The sequence below is a fragment of the Anthonomus grandis genome, chromosome 8, assembly GCF_022605725.1.
Source record: "Anthonomus grandis grandis chromosome 8, icAntGran1.3, whole genome shotgun sequence".
Lineage (NCBI taxonomy): Eukaryota > Metazoa > Arthropoda > Insecta > Coleoptera > Curculionidae > Anthonomus > Anthonomus grandis.
Genome location: NC_065553.1, coordinates 5363304 through 5388938, shown reverse-complemented (window position 1 = coordinate 5388938; position 25635 = coordinate 5363304). Strand labels below are relative to the sequence as shown.

The following is a 25635-nucleotide window of genomic DNA, read 5'->3' as shown; positions in this document are numbered from 1 at the left end:
AATAATTGGAAATATTTAGGGGCTTATATGACATATTTTGGAGAGGCTTTATAGGTATTTTTTTTTAGTTTTTTTTTAAGGAGGGACATTGTCAGTGGCGGGATATACCGTGCTACTGTAAATTTTTAGTATTTAATTTTAAGAAGCTTTCTCTTTAAAAGTATTTTTATAACTTAACAGCCTGGTCTATTTTTCTCTTTAATTTACTTGACAATTTTAACTAGCTAGGCTTTAGTTTATTCTTTATCCTATAATTTATAAGTTTTGTCATCAAACAACACTAACTTAACTCCACTGTTACTTCATTTTATTATTTTAAGGGCAACAGGGAAAAAAGGTGATATTATTTTATTTAAGCTTATGGGGTTAGTTTGATTGGTTTTTTTTCTTTACATTGGTGTCTGATTATTTAACTCTGGTCTTAGACTAAAAAGCATAGCATTTCTTAATATTAATTTTAGTGAAATACAGTAATTACATAACATATAAAACAATTCAAAGCAGCATCCATCTATAGTTGTTATCACTTCTACCTTTAATAAATTATTATTCTGTTTTTAATCTGGTTTTTCATTTGTTGTTGAGCGTTGATATTATTGGAAAAGCGTAACTGATAGTGAAATTTTCATTTTGTTTTCCAAGTTTTCTTTTAAACTTGCCTGATAGTATATCAATTAAAAAGAAAATTGGGCTCCAATAAGGTTTTTATAAAAGCAAAAACTTTGGTGGCGCCATACCGGATTTGACTTAGAGCTGGGTAACATTTTGGTGGCCTTGGCACAAATATTTAAGTGCAATTATTTGGTAAGGGTTTGTGTAGAGGTTGAAAAGCAGAACCCACACCGACTGTAGCTAGCAGCATTGTTTTGAGGTTTTCTTTTGGGTGTTTTGAGGTAAGATTATTGTATTCTTCAGGCACTTTGACAACTTTATTTTTGCGGTTCTCTCTTGGACTTGTAAATTGTTTTAACTCTCTTTACAGATCATACTTTACGAGAACTAAAATTATAATGCCTCTTTCACACGGTCAGGGTGTTTGTCCGTCCGAGTTTCGTCCCGTCACCCGGAATAGTAGAAATACATAGTTTAACATGATGTTCTTTCACACTTTCCGGGCACGGGTGAATCGCCGTCCGGGCACACAAAACGCCCGGATATACCCGGGCAAACGCCCGTACTATGCTCTAGCAGACCATAGTGCGCAATGAATGCGTTTACATGATCCGGGTGTTTAATTGTCCGATTGGTCTATACCTGTCTGCAGGTCAGTACCGCGTAGGCTGTTGTGAAAACTGTGTGTTTACTTTGTATTGTAGCTACGAGTATTTAATCATGTCGAAAGAAGTAGAAGACATAGATTCTGAAATCCTGATTAGTTTAGTTCAGAATAAATCAGAAATTTGGGACAAAGCTGCTGAGGATTACAAAAATCGCAATAAAAAAACTGAGGCATGGAGAAGTATTTGCGCTCAGTTGAAAGAAAATTTTGAAAATTTAAGTGACGGAGAAAGAAAAGAGTTTGGTAAGTTTACAATTATTTTATTACTTGCCTCTTATTTTTTATGAACATTGAACTAAACATACGCTAAGGTTGGAAAATAGTATTTATAATAAAACAAGTCATCTAAATTTTTGACAATTGCCATGGTACTTTGCCTACTTCAGTTAGAAAATAGTCACTTAGGACATTTCTAATATCATTAGCCGCCCTTCCACCTTGCATATTTGGTTGTGCTGGCAAATCATTCATACCCAAAACTGTCATGGTATCCTCAAAGTTATAGCCATATCTTTCCCTCACGAAATTGTGAAGCACTACACAAGCTTTCACAATACTAACGGCAAAATCTGTATTCAACATTCAAAGGTCGATGCAAAATTCTCCATTTGTTTGTCAGTATACCAAAGGAACACTCAACATATCTCCTGACTCGGCTGAGGCGATAATTGAATATTCTTTTTTTCTGTAAAAGTTCCTTTCCTCCAAAAGGCCGTAGTAAATTAGTATTTAATCCGAAAGCTTCGTCTCCTATAAGAAAATAAGGTATATTTGGACCTTCATAACCAGGTAAAGGCTTTGCAGGTGGCAATTCCAAGGTCTTTTCTTGTATACTCTTCCACAAAGTACTTTCTTAAAAATACTTGAATCACACTCACTTCCATATGCGCCTACATCAACATAAATGAATCGATAGTTCGAGTCAGCGACTGCCATCAACACAACTGAGAAATAGGACTTATAATTATTATAGTATAACGAACCACTAAACTCGGGTTTTACAATTCTAATATGTTTTCCGTCTACCGCACCAATGCAGTGGAAAAAATTTGCCCGTTTTTCGAATCCAGTTGCAACTGACTCGCAGAGTTCTTTCGTAAGTTTAGGAATAAATTCTTGTACTAAAGATGACCAGAGAATGTTACAGACCTCCTGAACAATTTTTGTACTTGTAGAAATTCCCAGTCGATAGCTATAATACAGATCTGTGAAGCTACATCCACTACCCATGTACCTGAAATTGAAAAAAAAAATCAATTAAAAATTAAAAATTCTATACTATTGTAGATTTTTTGTTACAGGTCAAATGGTTGTTAAAAGGCGGAATAATATCAGAGACCAGTGGCTTAAATAAAAGAACCGAGACAAAAACTCAAAAAAATCAGGAGCTGCTTCATCAAAACTGAGAAAGTATGTGTATCACGAACAACTAAATTTTCTCGAGAAGGGCGTATATCACCGGCGGTCAACTGAGTCTAACATGGCCTATAAGCAGATAGATGAGGCAGGTCAGCAGGAAGCAGAAGAACTCTAATCAGCAGATCGAGGGATGGAGACTCCAGGTGCAACTCACCAAATTTAGCAAACTCCATCTGCAAAAACCCTTACCGTAAAGACTACAGATGTACAGCAGTCAACGAGAAAGAGGAAGCGAACTCTCGACGAATTTGAACTAAGAATGCTAAAATCGATTGAGGCAGGAGACCAAGAGGACCGTAATATGAAATTTTTTAAGGGCATTCTTCCTTCTATTTAAAAGTTCAATGACAACCAGATTGTAGATTTTCAGATGGGAGTTCTGCAGGTGATTAAAAACATTCAGAACGCTGTTTCTATTCCAACAACCCAACATCAACAGCTGCAGATTTATACTCTCCCATACTCTCAACAACAAACACAACAATACCCCTGCAACAATCCATTGCAGAACTCTCAGCAGTATCAGTCTTCTGGCCTTTCATACACTTCACTGCTACCCAGTGTCTCCAATCAACATCAAACGATTCCATCAAGTAACAATTATTCTACTAACGTAATATCTCCACCTTACCTGTCTCCTGATTCTAATGACACACAATCTACGAGTAATTATAACGATTTGTCATCCCCTTTCTCACAGAATTCAGATATTGACTTTTGATTTTTTTGAAGTGGAATATTAACCTAAAATGTATATTTTGTTTTTTATTTATTTTATAGAAACTTACCTCAATGTAACAGCCAACATTTGTTCAGGTTGGATGCAGTTCCTCATATTTGTATCTTGTTTTTGTACCTCGGGCTGCACACGTTGCAACAACTCATAAAAAGAAGTAACGCTCATACGAAAATAATTAAAAAACTTAGTTTCGTCTTCTTTCAATTGTTGAAAAAGCACAAAGAAGGCTCCTTTCAAGTAGCGGCTTTCTAGCAACGGATGAACCCAAACTCGTCTATTACGCTGTCTTTTTCGCCGATGTATTAACAAAGCGATTATAATCTTTTTGCGTCTATTGTCCATGATAATCAGCGTCAAACTGAATTACCTAGCACCAAATGGTCCGGAGTTTCGCAAACTCCCGTGTGAAGAGCGCTCCAGGGCACTGCCCGGCCGCGTATTTTGTTGTTACCAACCCTAACCCCCTACGGTGCTAACCGATTCCGATTATGGCCGAACGAAAAATTTACAAACCATATCCCGACACAGTTCACTCGTACTGCAGGGAGAGCCGCTTTCGCAGCACTAATTTAAGAACGTTTAGGAACAAAACAAATTAAAGGCCAAATTACATTGACTGCTGACTGAGAGACAATATATAAGGTATTTTAAATTCGTCCCTCACTAATGGGTTCTCGGTAACCATAGAAGATACGAAGATGGGTAAATTTGGGCAAAGTTGCGCATTTCTGAGCTCAAAAATATGCCTTAAAATTAAAAACTCCGATTGGTTCCGAAAATAATCGTGAAAAATCGAAATTTTAAAATAATTCCTATTAAAAATGTGTTTGAAGTATGGTAAAGTGTAAAAATGTTTGTAAGGCTAAAAAACTAGGTCGGTGGTCTACGAGCTCTATCTAGTAATAAAAATAAAAGTGAAACAATTTTTTTTATATTTTAATTACACACTTGTATTGTGCGTAAACTTTTAAACAGTCCAAATACAAAATACTTGGGTTTTTAACATAATCAACAAAATTACATGGAATGTACAGGGTGGCCCAAATTCGACCCTCATCATTGGGATCTCGGAAACGGTAAGAGATACAGGGTCGATTAAATTATGGCAAAGTTGCATAATTGGATGCTTATTAAAAATTCCGTTTAAAAATTTAATAAATTTCTGATACGTTTGCAAATATCGAGAAAAAAAAACGACATTTTAAAAATTCGATTTTATTTTTTTCTAAGCTTATTTGCTATCCGATTTTAAAATAATTTGCACTTTTGCATTGCCACTTTTTCCGTGCTACATGGTGGTTTTCAATAAAACGTTTCGTCTTTTGCCGACCATCATTAACTTTGTTTTTTCTAATGGGTGTCATATTGGATTTTTACATTTTTAACTAATTAACCCTATGTAGAATAAGTAATAACCAAATGTAGAAAACTATACCAAAATTCAATTCACTTACCAGAATAACAACGTTCAATCCCTTCAATAAAAACGAATCATTCTTAATAGTACCCTTGTTTATTTTTTTAATAACAAAGGTAATGCTGGCGTTGCATTCAAAATTTTGTCGGCGGCTCTTAACATTACTTTTGGCGTTGTTTTTTTCACTGTGCTGGCATTTAAATATTTTCTTGTATAAACATTTCTTAAGATTGGGAAACGTTTTATACATAATCCATTTTTTTATTGCTTCCGAGTAATTTGAATCTTAAAACTTAGTTCTTACAGTAATTTGGAAACAATTAACGTCTTTTATATCGACTTTGCTCAAATCGATATCTGATAAGTCGTCAAACGAAAATAGTTGTTTTATAACTTCCATTTTTTATGCAATAAACTTTACACAATACTTTATGAATACTTTAAAGTACGCCACGAAAAAAAAACAACAGTTTAAAAATGTTAGGTTAGGATGAAACTGAACATTTTATGTCATAATCATCATAAAAAACAAAGCACGGTGTTACGAATTCTAACTTCATACAGGTACCAGAGAACTGCATCGGGATATTGTTTGTAAATTTCGCTGTCGGCCATTGTCGGAATCGGTTAGCACTGTAACGGGTTAGGGTTGTTAAGTACGCTGCCCGGCCGGGCGATCAGACGGACGGATAAATATCCTGACCGTGTGAAAGAGGCCTTATTATACCCTTACATCAGACTATTTTCTTATACAATTTCTTCTTTTATATACATTGTCTAAGGAAAATGGTTTCAATTAACAATTAATTAAATCAATTAACAATTAACTATTGTTTATTATTGATTTTTTTTTCGGTATAACAACTTACATTACAGATGCAATCGTATTGTTCGTTAGCCATAAACTCTGGAAAAAAGTTATTGAAGTTACGACTAACTATATCAGCAAAGGTATATTGGTTATAATTTTGTAAAATATCCTACATTTTTTTAATATATTTAAACAACGTATTTTTCACGAATACCTCCACCTCTTACATCTTTGAAAATCTATAATTCTCTTGCACGACGTTTAATCATGAAAGTTGAAAGCGGACATGATAAATATATCATGTCCTGAGGCATTTGAAAACTAGTGCTACAGACGAATGCTGAGGATTCCTTGGTCGGAGAGAATTCCGAACGATGAAGTACTCCAGAGAATACGTATCATAAAAGGAAACAGCATTTTTAGGCGACCTACTAAGGCATAAAAAGTACGTGTTACCGCAACTAATAACTGAAGGAACGTTGGAAGAAAAACGTTGAGAAGAAAGCGACTGTCCTGGATGCGAAACATCGGGTTTCAACTTTAAGTAAGTTCTTAGAACGGCTTAAGATAAGCACGCATTTGCTATCGCCAACCTTAATTGAAAACGGCAAGGAAAGTGGAATATTTAAAAGCTAAAAACCCTAATTTCGTATAGAATTTAAAAAGGCATTAAAAAAATACCATATCATTTAAAAAGATATAATTTGTTGCGACGCTTTCTTTATTTGTGAAAATTTCTTTAGTTTATTAATACTAATGTTTAGTATTGCTATTTTCTGAATAGATGAGGAACGCTTGAGTTTCCTGAATACATATTGGTATAATGTTATTGTCATATCTGACCAAAGAAGCATATTCTAGAATTAAAAGTTCACAAAAAAGAGATCTTAACGGGGAGGAGTGTACAGCCGAAGTATGTGACGATTAATTGTAATCCAATTCGTCATATTTAAAAAAAATATTACAAATATGTGATAAAGCAAGCACATTACATTTGATAAGGTAGTTAGTTATATGTCGGTCATTGTTGAAGGCAGTTAACAATGCATGACTGTAATATCGCGTGCAATTCCATTAAAAGAAAAAACATTTTGGCTGAACGAGCAACGCCTGAATTAGTCAATGTAATAATAGTAGGAACAATGAGTTCATTAAAATTATTTATACGCGCATTCAAGAGAAATGGTCCTCGTCCTTCTAAAAGGTCATTTTTTTTTCAATTATAATTCTAATTCCATTACTTCTTATGCAAATAATAATGAGAATTTCCCGCTAAAAAAGGAGTAAAATTGGTTGATTAATAGGGAAGAATTTGCAGAAATGCAACTGGGAGGTTGGAATTTCGTTTGGTCAATAACGATTTTCCGTATCGGTACTAAAAGTAATTAAAATGCGATTATACTAGCCATGAGTTTTGTTTCCTGAGAGGTGAATAATGTATCTGTTCGTTTAATTTTAAAATGGAGTAAATATTTAAATTGATATTAGTAGTTAATATACATACTGTTCCATTTAAATTACAAAGTTCACACATAAGTGAAGTTGTCAAGTTTGATGCTTATTCGAAATCCTTTTACAGCGTTGCAAAATGTTTATTAATTCGTGAGTTACAGGGTGATTTATAAAAAACGCCAAATTTTATTTATATATTATTATTTCCAAAACTATTGATTTTAGAAACTTACTTATGTTTTATTATTTTTTGTGCTCTACAAAACTTCACCTTTAATTTTTTATGACGTTTATGGCAACGGCTATCAACTTCTTTTTTTTAAATACGGACCTGAATTTTTTTATAACTTATTTTAAAAGCATTTTTTCATTCATACGTTTTCCAACGTTTCGATGTATTAAAAACCATCATCAGAAATTAAATTTAATGCGGCCTGATTTTTTTAATTGTTAATTATAATTACTTATTAATACAGTAAAAAGTGTATGTTTTTGGTTGTCATTTGACACAAAATGTCTTTTAACCTTTAAAGAGTGTACAATTTGTTTAGCTGTCATCAATTTATTTAATCAATAATCATCTACTAAGTAACATTATTGCTTCTAAATGTTAAACATCAATATTAAAAGGAGATAATTAAAAAAAATTAATATGAAAACAATAATTTGACTCACTTTATATAAATTTACTTTTAATAAACAATATAATAATGAACAAAAACAAATCCAGAACTTATTAAAAAAAAAATAAAGGCTATATTAAATAATATGTACATAATTGAGGAGGTGACAATCAAAACGTGTTTTGTCATATTTTTATCATTTTGGAGTTATAAGTGCAAGACAATTTCATACATGCATTACTATTTTAGCTACAATAAATCGATCAAAACAATATAGCTCCCATATAAATAGAAATTGAAAACTGCCATACTGTGCAAAACATGTTTTATCCTTCGTCAGTTTTGACTCAAGCCGTGTTTTGTCCAACCAACCAATCAGGAGATCAAACGCCATCTTGGACGATGGACAAAATGCGTTCTGTATGAACATGCTGGCACAATGTTATTACATTTCCACGTGTCGTGCAAAGAGGTTTACGTTGTTTGTGTTTGTAAGCTAAACCAATTTAATAACAAGTTTTTGTGTATGTTGGTGTTCAAAAGGTTTCAAATTATCAGCTCATAAACTCCTGCTAAATAACGTAAGTAGAGATCTTCCCTGTGTGTTTATTTCATTATTAAAAAAAATTATTTTATACATGGTGTTTGGTGCAAACACCATAATCATTTGGCAAATTTAAGCAGCATAGAGAAGGGAGCCTTTTCTATCTCCCAAACCCCTAAGGCATTATTTGCGATATGCATTTTTTTACGGGATATGTTTTTTTAGAAAATCATAAAAGTGAGCATTTAGAGCTAAATTACAAAAAAGGTTATTGGTACAGTCTCTATTTTTTTTATATGTAATGCGCCGTTTTATAAAAAATAAAATTGACTTTTGTCATTATTCAAATTAAAATTTAAAAAGCGGCCAATTTAAAAAAAATCCGTGTAGCAAAGAATGCTCTTTAGTAACTTGGGGGGTAGAAAAGGGTCCCTTCTAACGCCTATTCAAATTTGGCAAACGATGCATCAAATACCCTGTGTAATGCTTAGGATTTTGAATCTGTTATGTTATTATACGTAACCATTTTGTTTTTAAATATTATATTTACACATTGCAGCATGGACACAAGTAGAGAACATATTAATTCAACACGTGCTGCAATTGAAAATCCAGAGCCTTGTACATCAATGTAAGTACTACTTTAATAAACCATTTTTATATTAGTACGGTGCCTGCAATTTTTAGGTATTTTTTGTATTACAAATAAAAATTTTATATTACAGAGTACAACCAAATCAAAGTAAAATTCTAATGTTTTATGAAGAGGACAATGATGGGGCAGATGTTATCATTGGTGAGGCAAGTTCAGGAAGACGAAAACGGACGGCGACCGGAGGAGTGAGAGCTCAAAAAAAAAAGGAAAGATATTCCGCTCCGAAAGGATGTAATGTTTTTGTGCCATGCCTACATTTAAATAAAAAATTATCTTGCCGCAATGTGAATCCACAAATTGTAAAGGAAGTTCGAGAAAGACTTTACTCTGTTCCAGAGAAACGACCACATGACACTATAGTGGCTTCGCTTCTACGCACGGTGCCAGTTAAGAGACCCCGACCTAGACCAGCTGACCAAAATAAGAAAAAAATATCTGGTGGTTGCCATAATTACAGTGTTTTATATTTTTTAAAAACTAGTACAATTACTATCCCCGTTTGCCAAAAATTGTTCTTAAGTATTACTAAAATAGGGAGAACAAGAGTAAAAAATATTGCTGAGAAACTTCACAGAGGAAGTGCAATCGAAGATAAGCGTGACCGCAAAAGCCATAAAAGTCTTGAAAAAAGAGACAATGTACGAAGTTTTATAGCAAAATTAAAAGGAACTGAAAGCCACTACAGCCGTCAAAAATCAAAACGCATCTATCTCAGTTGTCAGCTAAGTAGTATTAAAAAACTGCATGCTATTTATAATAGTAGTGTCCCCGATAATTTAAAAGTGCATGAATCTATGTTCCGTAGAGTGTTTGTGAATAACTTTAATATATGGTTTTGTTAAGTCTCCTGCTTCAGACATTTGCAGTTATTATTCACTTATGAGTGTTAAAATTAAAAATGCAGCTCGCAATAATCTTGCAGCTGAGAAAACCAAATATATGATTGAAAAAAGAGTCCACAAGCTTATAGCCAAAGTTTTTAGGGAACATCTATCACGAAACGTACCTGACGCTATTAGTCTTTGTTTTGATTTGCAGCAAATTCAGCCTCTTCCAAAGACTGCAATACAGGAAGCCTTTTATTCGCGGCAAATTGGACTTTACAATTTTTGCATTGTACACCTACAATCTTAGGATGTCCACTTATATACATGGACGGAAGAAGAAGCAGCCAAAGGGAGTGCAGAAATTTCTTCAGCATTGTATGACTACTTGCAAAATAAAGACTTCAATGGCCAAAGAAAGCTTAGATTATTTAGCGACGGGTGCGTGGGTCAAAATAAAAATAATATTGTACATTAATGTTATTTTTGGGACAAAACAAAACTCTTGATGATATAGAGTGCTTTTATCCATCAGTTCGTGGACACAGCTTTATTCCACCAGATAGAGTCTTAGGGCAAATAGAATTGCAACTAAAGAAAAAGACCACTATTCTAACCAAAGAAGACTATATCACGAGGTCTTCCGTAAAGTTGGAGTTGTAAAGGTTATTGGAAAAGACTGGAAATTGTTAAATACAAAGTCATTAAGCACGTACTATAAGGATTTGCCAATGATCAGTGATATGAAAAGAATTCAAATTCAGCGAAAAGAAACCAAGAAAGGCTTTAATGTAGTGGTTAGAGGACTGCAGAACTTTCGTTTTGAGTCTGAAAATTAAGAGTTTCAATCACTGGTAAAAAGAGGAATCAATACTGATAAAATAAGAGGTATGAAGCTTAAGGAACTTCCGCTTAATCATGCAATTAGTGAGGACAAAAAGAAAGACGTCAACAATCTTTTAAAGGCAATGTATGGAGATTGGACAAATCTGGGTGATGAGCAGTTTAACTGGTATAAAAAAATCCTTTTTAATACTCCTTCAGCAAGTGAGGATGAAGATGAGATAATCTGTGATTGCTTGGAAAAGGATGTGGCAGTAAAAATTTAACTTTTTTTACGTTTCTCATTTAACTAATACATTATTCTATTTTTATTACAAATAAACTGTATAGCATTCAAAACAAATTTTGTCCATTTATTTCATTCAAAAACCGATTTGTCCATTTTTTAATTAGCCTTTTCAACTACTTTATTTAAAAAAATATCAGCAGTTTTTTAAATATAACTTAATAATGCAGTGTAGAATGTATTTAGACAATAAACTAATTGCTACTCATACGATTCAGGTAAATAAAATATTTTCTCGCTTTTACCAAAATTCTCATTAGTGTGACAAAACACGGTTTGATTGTTACCTCCTCAATTATTATGAAATAAATTTTTATTAATTTAAATGTTTGACATGAGCACCATTAACTTGTTGTAAGCATTTGGGCGCATTGATTACAATTTTTTTTTAATGTTGTTGACGGAATTGAAAATTTATTGCACGTTTCTCTTATTTTTAAACTTAGGTCCTCTAAATGTTGAGGCGTAGTTTGATAAACCTGGTTCTTAATCAAACCCCATATGGACAAATCCATGGGAGTTATATCAGGCGACCTTGCGGGCCAATTAGGAGCGTTATTACCAATCCGACAAATATTAACATGAATAAAAACTGGCGCGAAAGCTTGACGACTTCTGTCAAAAATATTATTTTTGTTTGGTAACCAGGACAACGCAGATTTCAACTACTATCACAGCCAATTAAATTGAATGGATAATATCAATAAATATCATAATTTAAAACTACATTTTTTTACATTTACATTACGGTTCATTGGGTTTAACATAAAAAACCACTAGTTTAATAAGCTTAAGCTTTTTACTAATTAAATTTTAAATCATGAGGAAAAGAATAAACATTTAAAAGTATTTAAGTTTTTAGCAATTAAAAAAATAAGAGCCGTACTAAGGAAAAATACCTGATGATGGTTATTAATACGTCGAAACGTTGGAAAACGTATGAATGAGATACATTTTAAAGGGAATAAAAATGCTTTTAAAATAAGTTACAAAAAAGTTACAAAGTAAATTTCAGATACATTTTATGAATATGAGTCTTATGCCGTCCGTTAAGTTATCTTAGATGTTATGTAAAAAAATGGGATTTTGCAGGCCGTCACATAACTACAAATTTCTTGAAAATAAAAGTTAAAAAAAAAAGAAGAAGGTTTGAGGATACTGTTGGGAAACAACCCAATAACACCCTTTTCTGTCATCGAGGTGTATTTATTTTTAATTGATTTATGTTCATAATTTTAAGAACATCATCGATCCCTAGAAGGTTCCCACAGGTCAGAAAATAATCAATTTGAAGTGGTTACTTTTAAACGCTTCAAACTTTGAAAGACAACAAATATGACCCATAAAATGCCTGTTATTGATTACTGCCTGTTACAGTAATCAATAAACCTGCTTAAATCATTTTGGTTATTCAGTCATATGTGCTATAGATTTTATTGTGAATTTTTAGTTTCTCGGTATAAAGTAAGAAGTTAGAATGGTGAAACAAGTTTTAATATTGTTAATAAATATAATGAAAAATAAATTGTCAAATGCTTTATTGAAATCCGTATAGAAAGCATCAACCCTTCCGACCATCTATATTCTTATGTAAATATTCAATAATTATTAAAAGATTGGTATCAATAGACCTTGCCCAATAAAAGCGTGCTTATACTTATATTTTTTGACACATTAAAAAAATATTCATAGACCAACTTTTCAAAGTATTGATCCATAGAAAGTTTGTCGATTGGTATATATTTTGCAACATCTCTTTTGCTTTCCCCCATTAGGAGCACAATTTAAAAAAATAATTATAAATAAGAATAGGAATTATAATAAAATATGTTACACAAAGATAAGTGGGTTGCAGTGAATCTGTGAGTCAGAAAATTAAGGCCTGGATGTCGGATAGGAGTATTATGGTGTGGTTTATATTCTAGAAATTAATCCTTTTTCAATGCAATGCATTTAATGAGTTTAGCCTTGCAGGTAAGAGAAGCTAAAGATCTCTAAATCTTCCTCTGCATTTGTGGGTTTTCCGAAAATAGAACATGGTCCGCATAGCCCCTTTTTTATCAACAATTGGCATAAGTACTTCTGTGATAAACGATTATCCCATACCTAAGCACCCAGCAAATCCTTTCAAAATGTTAAGGAGTACACATTGTGTTGACGCTTTTGCAAACAATCATTAAAAGCTCAGTTCAGTCCAAATTCTGATCGATATGAATGTCTATTAGGAGGCTCTGTGTTTCTTTGTTTGGTACCAATAGAGACAAATTTCATAACCAGTTTGTTCCTTAATACCCAATCCTGTGATTCTTTTACTCTTTCCGTAGAGATGTCAAGGAGGTCTGAGAGAGTTACTGCTGTTATCAAAAGAGTTGAATTGTAACGTTTGAAACAAGGTATGATCTTATATTTCCCTGGCTAAATCATTTACCTAAAAAAATAATTAATTCCATAACACTGCGCTGGGAGATACCATGGAGGAAAACCCCTTCCTTTGAAAATTACTATATTCCATCCCTCGTCCTTCTACATACTTGACAGACTTGACCTTTTGCCGCCTGTCAAGTATGTAGAGCTTTATTCATTTTAAAGACCATGGACGTGTTTTCAATTTCCTAGGCAAGTTTTTCACGACAAAATCGTATACATTTCAAGAGATCGCTACTTATTAGTTTCTCAGCATAGAAAAACTACAGAAGCCTTATGCACATAGCACTCTTAAATACTTTGAAAAACGTTAATAGTAAATAGAACACTTAGGTACTCACTAATAGAACAATTAAGTATGAACTCTTACAAAATTCTTTGTTATACCAAGGAATAGTAGGTAGGATTTGCTTCTTATATTGAGATTGCATATATAGTGACTCTTCGATATAAGTATGGCAAAAGCCGATATTTAAGAATTAAAAAAAAATTAATGTAGAAACCCTTCCTTTAATGTATATTTAACCAAAGCATCTTTCAACTCATGAGATATGTTGTCTCCTTCCTGTCCTATAAAACTGTCAGTCTCTCAGGTCTTAAGCCCTTTTTCACATCCCTTGTTGATGAAAGATGCACTTATTGAGCATTTTTACACCCACTAAGTAAAACAAGCAATGGTAAAGAAGTCACACGGTCAAAGTTTAGCTATAGAATCGAGCTCAGTTGCTGTAGAAGTTAATTTGGGTCACTGTCCCCGAGATGTAGTGTGTGAGTAGAGTCGCGATCGAAATGAGAAGTTGTTCACGAGTTACCCTTATTTCCTTTACCCTTGGATCTCTCTCTCCAAACTCTTGATGGCCAATTACTGGTCCAAGAGTTACAGTCCATAAGTACCCTTATACTCTAAACCCAGTTAAAACTACCTGTATTATTGTCGCTAGGTATGAGTTCGGTCGTCGTGTGTTGATACAATAGATTAAAAGCACCATTGTTAGAAAGAAGTGAGTAAATTTACCTGCTAAGAAGCAAAGTGAGTGTAAATAAGGTAAAATTAAGTATACAAAGAAACAGCAAAGATAATTCATAGTTTACAACTGCTTTTATGATTCCATTTCACGGTTCCATTTTCCTGTCTTCGGATCTAATAAATGAGCATATTTTGTATTGTAAAAGTTTTATTTCATTTATTAAATTAATTGGTTCAGCGCCATATAAGCTGTGGTCCTTCGGTAAACATACAAAATAAATTAGTACAGTCTACTAGTACTCTCCAGTGGCACGATTAAACAATTGTGTCTGCCTCTATTTGGGGAAGAAGCCAGGCAGCAGTTCTCACTGAACAAATTTATTTAGATCAATATGACACTGATAGAGAGAGTGTATTCCATCCGATTAAGCCACACAGCCATTTCAGAGTTTTTAATTATCCCACCCAGACCTCTTAATATTTTTAACACACTTGCGCGTCTGTTTTCAGCAATTAATTTAAATAAATATCACGGAACACTATAATGAAGAAAAAACTAATTAAATAATTATAGGCCCTTCAAGTCGGACTTAACGATTTCAAACTCTATGAATCAAAACGGTTACAAACTAATAACAGGTTTTTATTTTCATACAAAATGCAAACAAGAGAATATTCTTCGACTCTTCTTTTTCTTATGTCCCGATGGCAGATTATGTAAAACCCTTACACTGCAATAAATAAAATGGCCGAGACTGACTGAGGCACCGCATTGTGCCGTACACGTCGTTGCCATATATAAAAAACGAGCGGTGAAATAACCGGCTTGAATGCTAATCCACACTGTCTCTACCATGTTACTTAAGAACCGCTTTAGCTTTTTTTATTTTTGCTTGCGGGCCGAATGAAAAGGGTATTTAGTAGCTTTAACTCTCCTGGGGTGATCGACTTCTTGTATTCCTTCTTTATGGGGCATTCTCCTCTTACTCTCTCAGCTGGACCTTTAAGCTGATCCTAAATTAAAGTCCAATATACCAGTTTAATCCAACAATCATTAAAAAACGCGAAAAAGCAGATTTAGTCATGTCCATCCATCGCCATAACCCTCATTATACTTTATTGTTTTGCAATTGCACACGTCAAAATAATTTGTTTCTTTCTTCCTCTCGATCATCATCATCATCTCGGCATGTATACCAAAATAAAAACAAGATGGCCAGTTAACGACCTCTCGTGAGATCAGATCACTACGTTGACGATGATGATGATGATGGTTCAGCCTTTTTTCTCTGGTGTTCGCGAAAACGATTACGCCACTCAGGGAATGAGGAAAGACTACTTTTATCTTGACAATAATTGGTCTATCGGCCTTTACGATGGCGCCTAAGGTTAAAAAAAATGTTTTAAGAGGCCAAGATAGTTACTTGTTAGATTCTTTAAAATAACACGATTTCTTTTTTATTTTGCAGAAACAGGGATAAGATATATAAGATTTCAAGTATATCTTGAAAATTACAAATCGTCTCTTATCGAGGATAGCAAATACCCTAAAATGTGGCAAACTGTAAAAGAAATTATAGTTAACTCTAAGATATACCGTTGATCTTTTGACCGCAATAAAACCCTAATTATCTGTTGGGTCATAACAAGACCCAAAATGATTATAATTGTGGTTAGAACCGGATTACAAATTTCATATTTACCTGTATTGCAAAATATTAAGTAGATACAATTAATGGCAAAAAATGTAAATATGGGTATATATTTATGCCTGAGATTAGTCCGAATTAACACTTGTGATGTTAGGCAATGTAGGTAAGTTACCCTGACGAAACTTAGTTCGACATTCATGATACGCACAAAAAGGATGAAGTGACTCCTCAAAAAAATGTAACACCAACGCACCCTCAGGAAAGAGGATAACAATAACACATGCAGACTCAGAAAGTGGTTTCGTTCCAAACTGTCTACTACTTTCAGCTGAAAATTTAGCAGATTCTTCCCTGGATTACCATCAAGACATTAACTCACAACTTTTTGAAAATTGGTTTTAGTGTAGTGAATAATATTACAACCGATAGTTGGAAAAACTCCATACAATATGTTTTAAAAGTAGAAAATTCTTACGCGTCTATAAGGACCAATGTTAGACAGAATAATAAGTTCAGGCAATGATAGTGACAGTGACAGATTTAAATTTAGAGTAAGGTAAAATAAGTTATTACAAAGTGTTTGAATTTATACGAAATAATTGGTATTTTGTATTCTATATTATGCTCCTACTTTATTATTAATTTTATTCGCTCTTATATAGTTTTATAAATAAATATAATTTAACTATCTTGTTTCGCTAGTTTTCCCTACCTTGAAGAAGAAAATAATATAATTATATAATTATTAAAATAATGATATATCAATTTGTGTATTTTTTGTACTTATTAATTGTTTGATAGCATAAAAAAATTGATTTATTTAACAACAACCGCTTGTCAAACTCACTATAGCGAAGAAACAATACCTAAATTCTAAAATTTCTCGAAAACTATTAAATTTACAAAAAAAAATTCTTAGGAACATTCTGGCATTGACATTGCTTGTAAATGATCAGGAAGAGAACGTAAAATCTAGATAGAGTAAAATCCATACGCCGTAGCATAAAAGGGAACAAGAAATGTATTTATTAGTTTTTTAGAGTTCTTAGAGATAAGTGCTTGCAAAATAATGGGACGAAAATAAAAAACAAACTATTCAGAATCTTATTAAAGGTGACAATATCTAACTATTATACTATCTGACCAATAGTACTTTATAATAGTTCGAAGATATTTATATCAGGACTACATGTAAATAATCTCAGAGATTTCTCCCTATTCTTCTGCAATACATTCCGTAAGAAATATTAAAATGAAGCCCTCAGGGCAGATGCTTATCGACATAAAGATCGAACAATATTCATAGAAGAAAATCAAGTGTTTCTATTTACAAGATCCTCGAGATGCGGTATATAACTAAAAATTTGCAATTAAAAATCAAGCAAAATCCCTAAGGTGCCCACAGACTTTGGGGCGAAGGGGTGAACGGGAATGGGGAAGGAAGGGAGAGGAGAGAAAGGAAGAAATCAAAAACAGGTGTTAAAGGGATCAACTGTAAAGGGATGCCGACTCAAAAGGTAGAGTGGCGTGGGTAGTAAAAACAGAACTAAAATAAGGGAGCGCCGTGGAAAAGAAGATCCCGGTGTACTTATACCCAAAACAGGAAATCTAATCTAATCTAACTAAAGACAACGTCTAAAACCTGAAATAAAATCTCTCAAGAAAACTACTAGGCAATGGGAAAACACAAAAAAAATATCATCTGCAAGCTCTGTTGTATACCCTAATTACAATAAAATAAAAAATTAATTCCATATTTTTGGTGTGACGTTATAGTATCAGTTTATTCAATCTTATACTTTATTTGTTTAACTAATGATAAAAATGGGGTATTTCGTAATTATAAAGCTGTTTTACTTACAAATTAATAATCATAATCAACATTTAGTGCAAGATTACCTTCGAAATAGGCCTATTTTACCCAGTTTACAGACAGTCAAGTGAGACTAATTATTAATTCTATTGGTGAATCACCATTTTTAGTGCTTTTTGTTTTAGATCAAGGCCTAAATGATAATGACTTTAAAGGATATTTATGCTATATGCTAACACCTAAGTTGCTTTTATCAAGAGGTGATTGTCTTTTATACTTGAGAACTTTAAGTAAGTGCTATCATTTATTTGCCATAAAATTTGTAAAGTTGTCCCATCAAGGGGGTTCTAAAGCCCACTACTAACATCACAACATGTAGCAAACCTGACTTTATATAGGTGAAGCTGCTGGTATTGTCGAACGTCAAGCAGGTCTCAGGAACGGGAAGAAACTTGACAGAGATTCACAAAGTTAAAGCTATAAATCCTAAAAGAGACTTCTCTCTTGTGTGCTTGCTTGAATAGTCCAATGTAGTTCAAGATAAAGCTTTGGAGACGGGAAGAATCTTGCAAAAGTTGAGAGTATGCAAAGACATGGAGTGTGGACACGACTTCTTTGGTACTTGCTCTTCTATGCAGCACAACATCAAGGTATGGGATTACCTTAATTCCAAATACGAGTTAGAGCACAAAAAAACGGCCAATGTGAATTGACTCTGACACAAAACTTAAATGCTGAATAAACAACACCTTTTTAAATCTGCACTAAGGCAAGATGGTACTTAAAATCGGCAAAAAAAACCAAGAAGTACACTTCTCTAAAGGAAGCCTCTGTTAAACTCCTCAAATGTTAAGATTTTTGCGCCACTCATCAGCATATTGGGGTAATTGGATGGGAAATAGTGGGTTATAATTGGCCAGAACTTGACTTTTGACAACTATGAAATCAACACCTTTCAAAAAATAATAAAAAAAATAATTATTTTGATTTCAAATTAGGGATTGTTATTAAAGTCAAATAAAAAATAATAAGATATCTTTTCATTTTATTAAAATCGGTCCCAGATTCTTCAAAAAATTTTACATTATGGTTTTTGGCTTAATTTTGAAATAAAATTAATTTAAACAGTCTTAAAGCTTAAATATCATTTGAAAAGTGCTTAATTAGTTTAAACAAATCTCTATAATTAGCAAGTTTAACATTTTAAATAAATGAAATAGTATTTTTCATAGTTTGAAAATTTAAGGTGCGAGGGAAATTTACATAACTAATTTGATTTCGTCAAGGCAACTTTAAAAGAACCTGATAAAAAAAAATAAACCGTAACAACTTTAAGACACTGTCGTAAGTACTGAGACGACTTAATAAGATAATTAAACATTTTGTCTGCATTTAGTTCAAGACTATTGCCACCCTATGACAATCAAGTCAAACAAATAGTGAGTCTTCAAAGTCACTTGAACAAGCCTTAATACTATTGAAGAAACAATTTTGTCAACTTTAATCAGTTGAGTTCGCAAACGCAACAAACTCTGACAAAAATGTTTGTTACAAGACGTATATATTAACTTTTTATGATCTTATGAGAAGTTCGTATAGATACTATCATTATGCATAAACCTCTTGCATGCACTAACAAGAATATATTGGTAAGACGGGTTGGTCACTATAGCAGAACTGTAACTCCCTACTGTGCGAAAGTAACTTGTTAAATAGTTTAGGAATAATAGATTGTTATGTTACAATTGTTGTATATTCTATACCTACTCATAGAAAAACACACTTTCTTACTTTACATTTTTTCTTCACACTTAGAACATCTATTTCGAAACCTTAAGTACTCAAAGTAAAATTTTAAAATTTCCAATATACTTACGGTTGATTCTCTAACTGACTCTCGCTCCAGGTAGGTTCTGCCTGTAAACTCAACCTCCTCCGGTTTCTCGCCCAAGCCTCCCACTGTTTCCTTAATCGTTTCTCCGAATTTTTCGAATTCAAGTGTCTCCTAAGGAACCGCTGCCACTGGTTCTGCGTATCAGCTTCCTCGCATTCGGAGCAAGAACTGGTCGAGCCCACGCTACTCTTCCTACTCGTCAGCGTGCTCTCGCACCAAGAAGATTTTCTACTTTCTGGTATGGAGCAGCTTTCGAATCCCGATGATGAAGACTTGCGATCCGAAACAACACTTTTGCGACTATCCGTCGGGGAGGAGACAGGAAGTTCTACCGAGGAGTGTCTGCGTGGCGGTAATAGTGTATCTACGAACGAGATTTTTCCTGAGCTATTTTGTTGCTTTAGCCAACGTATCACATGCTCGTTTTTGCTATCTTCTAAGGAGTCTAGGATCATTTCATTCACGTTTTCGTAGATTTTGTCTTCTTTGGGGACATATCCCATCTTTCTTACTCTAGGGGGAGGTTGCTCTCTTACCTCACCATCAGGGATATTTTCAATGGCACTAAGTATCTCATCGTCAAAAGTATCTTTACTATACTTGCAATATTTCTTAAGCAATCTGAGTACCAGCTCGTCATTATCTTTGGATATCTTAGAGCTAGGTTCAGTCTTCTGCGCATTATCATCGTTAAATAAATTATCTACGTTGCCTGCACGTTTTTGCGTCAGTGACCGTAACTCGGGCATCGACGTCTTCCTGGGCAGCTCCACCACCACCCTCTCCTCGGGAATCTGACTTAGGCTAGTTTTTCGTTCCGTTACTATGCTACTATTACTATCAGTCAATACTTGCTGTTTTATCACATTTTGTTTATCACTATTCAGGAGGAGTTCACGATGCTTATCGGTCAGCTCGGTGAAATTGTTATCTTGCAGAATCATCTGCTTGTTGGCGACTCTTTCCAGGAACTCTGAAAGGGCCGCCCAGTGAGCCTGGGTGAGCACTCCGTGTAGACGGATCGAGGACAGCTGGAGTGGAACCCATTGGTTGTCCTTGAAACACCACACTACACCGCCTTGTTTAACCATTCTTTGATGGGGTAGACATGTGCGTGGATAGAGTTAAACGCTGCTTGTTATGAAGCTGTGAGAAAAAGGAGATGGTTGGTTTTATATGGGTTACATGAGGTATTTGACTTGTTGCATAAGATGACGTTATGATGTTTTGTTTTCTACCAGAAGAGTTATGGTGTTACATTACCATCTCTCTAATTGATTTGTTTGTTTTTAATTGTTAAAAACGAGTTTGTATAGTGTGCCTAAAAAGTCTGGAAAAATACCTTTTTCAGGTAAACGAATTACCTGGTTGAAAAACGCTCGGATACGTCAATTCTCTTTTATGTTTTTGCATTTTTTCAAATTTCTGAAAAATATATAGGGCGCGTCAAAAATATTGCGGAGCTATTATTTTAAATACAACACCCCATTTATTAATGCATATTTGGGTTCTATGATAAATTCTAAGCACATTTCATGTATATACATCCTATACCCATCTTGAACCGTTTTCAGTTAAGTATCAACAAATAAAAATTAAAATTTTTAAAAACTTTATCAAGTTGTAAAATCTAAATGATTTAACTTGGAGAAATACGGGTTCCACTTTCCTATCTTAGTTTTTCATTAGGTAATAACTGAATCATAAATAAAAAAAACTGGTTTTAAATTTCTAGTTTAATAAAGGTATTGTAATAGAAACTTTGGTACAAAGCTAAATTATTAAAATTAAATATTCAAAATGCTTTCCTTGCACTTCTTGTGTAACTTGGCCAGCTTCATTTGTTATGCATTGTTTTAAGTCCTCTATATTTTCAGGTTAGTGACAAATACTCTATTTTTCAAATAGCCCCAAAAAAAGTAATCTAAAGAGGAGAGGTTCGGAGACTTAGCTGGCCATTCTATGGTACCCCCTCTGCCTATCCATCTATTAGGAAAAATAAAAGTTAAATAATTACGTACATGTCGACTATAGGAGCTCCACCTTATTGAAACCATACTTGTCTGTAGTTTGGACCTGCCAAACGTTTAATTTTAGGAACTATGGGGTTTTGCAGCATTTACAAATACTTTACGGAGGTCAGGTTTCCCTCAATAAAGGACAGGCCAATTATGGGGATCTCACATAAACTGGTGGCCAAAAGTAGATTGACAACTACTTATTTTTCAAATTTGTTTATATCACGGTTTAGGAAATGATAAATTAGGTTGGACAGTACTTGTAATGTTTAATTATATTTAAACTATTTATTCGTAATCCCCAATTTTATAAAAAAAAAAAATTAAAAAGCTTAACAATTTTTAAGTGGCCAAAATTAAATTGTCAAATTCAAAGCTTACTAAAATAAAAATAAGTATAGAAAATTTAAAGGGTTTTATTCAATAATGCGTTGCATAGCCTTTATTTCTTCTCACTTCCACCAACCTTTTGGGCATTGACCTAATTAAATTGTCAATATAGGACGTGTCAATAGATATCCAGCATGCCTTCAAAGCTTCAAAAAGTTCTTGTTTATTTTTGAAATTTTTACATCGGATGTGACGATCAAGGTAATCCCAAATGTTCTCGATCGGATTTAGGTCCGGTGACTGTGACGGCCATTTGATAACATTAATTTTTTCTTGGGTCAACCATTGCTTAACGACCTTGGATGCGTGTTTCGGATCGTTATCATGTTGAAAGTAGTGGTTGAGTGGCATAACTTCATCAGCGTAGGGTACCATAACATCCTGCAGTATGTCTTTATACATGAAACGATCCATCGTGCCTTCTATCAAGTGTAGTGGACCCATCCCATAGCCCGAAAAACACCACCACACCATCACGGAACCACCTCCATGCTTGACTATGGACACCGTATATTTGGGATCATACCTTCACAGGACGCCTAACATCTCTTTTGCCATTCGAATTAATCAAATTGAACTTTGATTTATCACTAAAAATAACCTTTTTCCATTCGGAGACTGTCCAGTGACTATGTTCTCGAGCAAAGCTCAATCGCGCCCGTACGTTTTTTAAACTTAGCAGTGGTTTCTTTGCAGGGCGTCTTGTTTTTAAATCACTATATTGAAGTCTCCTTCTAATGGTACGACAACTAACTGAACCCACACCTTCTTCTTCCAAATGCAGCTTGATTTCTTTTGAAGTTGCGAATGGGTCAAGTTTTTCTTTTTTCAAAATTAATTTTTCAACACGACTAGTGGTCTTCTTTGGTCGACCAGTTTCTTTTAGAGGAACAACACTTCCACGGAGATTAAATTTTTTTAATAATTGACTTACTGTTGCCCTCAAAAGAGAAAATTTTCGAGCAATATCCGCCTGTTTAACCCCTTTCCGGTAATCGTCCATTATTCGCATCTTAATATCGATCGATAAAGTTATACCACGTGGCATTGTGAATATTTTTCAAAACTAATAGTAAGGAAAGTCAATTCAACAGAAACCAACGCATAAAACTCAGAGACTGAATAAATATGTTGTTTGTCAATCCAATTTTGGCCACCTAGCAGTCAAACAAAATTATTGGAATTTGAATAAAAAAATATTGAGAAAAAGTGCAATCAATAAAAATCTATGAAATTTGTTTTTTTTTAATAAGCTCAACCGGTTTTTCCTTTGCTTCAGATAAAATATATCCATAAAAATGGAATTTGTCAATCTACTTTTGGCCACCAGTGTATGTTATAATAACTATGTGAATTTTCATCCAGTATCTACAATTTTGGCGGTATAAAATGCCATGAAGCATAAACGTAGCTTCATCCGAAAACAGTATGTTATTTAATAAGGGCTTACCACCCTCTGAAATACTGCGGAAAAAATACTGGAGCATTCGCCAAACCGAAGGGAACACGGAGATATTATCAATGACCTGTTTTATGAATTGAGTCGCCATGCATAGGAACTTAATAATAACCGTGCGCCAAATCCAATGTTGTATAATAACATTTTCCCGCCTATTTGTCTAACTCATCCTCAATGCGTGGTAAAGGATACCTATCTTTTACTGTCAATGCATTGAGCGCCCTGTAATCAACACACATACGAACATCGCCTGTCTTTTTAGGTATTAGCACAATAGGACTCGCATACTCTGATTCACTTTCTTGTATCACACATCAAGTTTTCCACCTTTTGGTCTAGTTTTGCCATGATTAACAAATTCGACTCTCCTGTCAAAATCTTTGGAAAGTTCTTGCACCAAGTGAATTTTATAAGAACGGAATTTATTTTGTTTGAAAATTACTTCAATCTATGATTTAGGCATGCTAATTTCAACGAAATATTGTAAAACTTCTTTCATCATATGTTCAGAATTTTGGCCGACCAGATCTATTTTTTTTAATGCTGCCAGTTCCGTCGAACCTCTTTACTATTTTCTGAGCAGTTGATAAAGACATTGGATTTCGATTTCGAAATAAATCATTAAATAAATTAGTTACCTCTTCGTATGGTCTAACACGATCTCCATAACCTTATTAATGTCATTTTTTCTCTTTCATTTAATTGAGCCATTTCGGACAAGATTGAACTTAGCGAAGACATTAAATCTATTAATCAAAGTCAAAGTGTCCCACTTGCCACCTGTGACACAAAAAAGTACCGAAAGTTAAATAATTTAGATTTTAAAGCCTGGTAGTTTCTAAAAAATTTGATTTTTAATTGTGGATATTTTGATACACAGTTCAAGATTGGTATCAGGTGTAGTACATGAAATGTGTTTAAAATTTATCATAGAATCAATAATGGGATGTTCTATTTAAAATAATAAAGTTGACAGCTGCCCAGCCTTCTTGAAGCACCCTGTATATTTTACAGAAATTTGAAAAAATGCAAAAAAAATAAAAAAGAATTGACGTGTTCAAGCGTTTTACAACCAGGTAATTCAATTACCTGTAAAAAGTATTTTTGGACACACTGTATATGAAACTGCAATGTAATTTAAAAAAAAACGATTAACAACTCACTTGTACCAGCGCAAGAAGAATGAGAAACTATAATTTAATAAAAAATTGCTTGCGGAGAATGGACACAATAGAAATTAGTTTTTTATAATGGAATCTTCCTATACATACCTTCCATTGATCGCGTTCACTTAATTCACTAAATTACCGCTTGATTATCATCAAAAACTCTGCCATAACTATTTTAACGGTTAATTAACTTGGGTTACCTGAAATTAAATTACCAATCATGTATCATGCACGGAAAGCTACCAATGAATTACCTTAGAGGATATTAAATTTAAAAGCTGTATAGAGATAATATACGAATATCTTATAACTAAAATGCAAAGGTGAAAAATCGAAAGCTTAAATCATCTTAAAAGTTAAAGAACCCACGACTTCCTTATTGGCCGACTAAATTGCCTAATGGATTATTAAAATTCTGCAAACCATGTGGTCTGTATGGTTAAGTAGTTTTCATTTTCTTTTCGAGATTTGATTTAATAAGGAGAAAGACAAATTTAAAAAAAAAACAGTTAAAATTAAACATCTCATAATTTAAATAGATGATTTGTTATAGCATTGGGTCATTCCCAGGCATTCATATAAAAGCTACACATTTGATTAAAATAATAGGCGTAAAAATTAGTTGTACAGTTTAATTTTTAAGTTTAGGAAGTACACAATCGTTTGCAGATGACAGCTCTCTAATTATTTCCAGTGCCTCAGTCATTGTATATAAATAACAAAGCAAAATAAGTGTAACAATATAGAGATCCATATAGATATAAAAAATAAATAGAGTTGATAAAGTGAAGTTTTTATAAATATATATGCATTCATCTCTTGACTGGAAATCTAATTGTAATCATGTTATTGGTAAACTTCATAGTGCCTAATAAGTTTTATTTAATTTACAAATGTTAATACAAATAGAATTATTATTGTAATATTAGGCACAAGTTGATAAAACTCATCTGCGAA

At 33.4% G+C, this 25635-nt stretch overlaps 1 protein-coding gene and 2 long non-coding RNA genes across 3 annotated transcripts in view; 2 read left to right on the top strand and 1 right to left on the bottom strand.

The window, feature by feature from the left end:
* LOC126739337 (tyrosine-protein kinase Src42A-like) overlaps nucleotides 1-25635 on the bottom strand; it is a 64964-nt gene that overhangs the window by 16232 nt on the left and 23097 nt on the right. Inside the window, exon 2 of the mRNA XM_050444978.1 lies at nucleotides 19625-20788. Coding sequence (XP_050300935.1) covers nucleotides 19625-20733 — 1109 coding nt within the window. The 5' untranslated portion in view covers nucleotides 20734-20788. The remainder of the gene's footprint in view (nucleotides 1-19624; nucleotides 20789-25635) is intronic.
* LOC126739348 (uncharacterized) lies at nucleotides 1312-3452 on the top strand. The gene is made up of 2 exons (XR_007661608.1): nucleotides 1312-1522; nucleotides 2581-3452. It is a non-coding gene; the product is annotated as an uncharacterized LOC126739348 (long non-coding RNA).
* On the top strand, nucleotides 17122-21685 carry LOC126739347 (uncharacterized). Its single transcript, XR_007661607.1, has 4 exons — nucleotides 17122-17875; nucleotides 17934-18038; nucleotides 18147-18398; nucleotides 21520-21685. It is a non-coding gene; the product is annotated as an uncharacterized LOC126739347 (long non-coding RNA).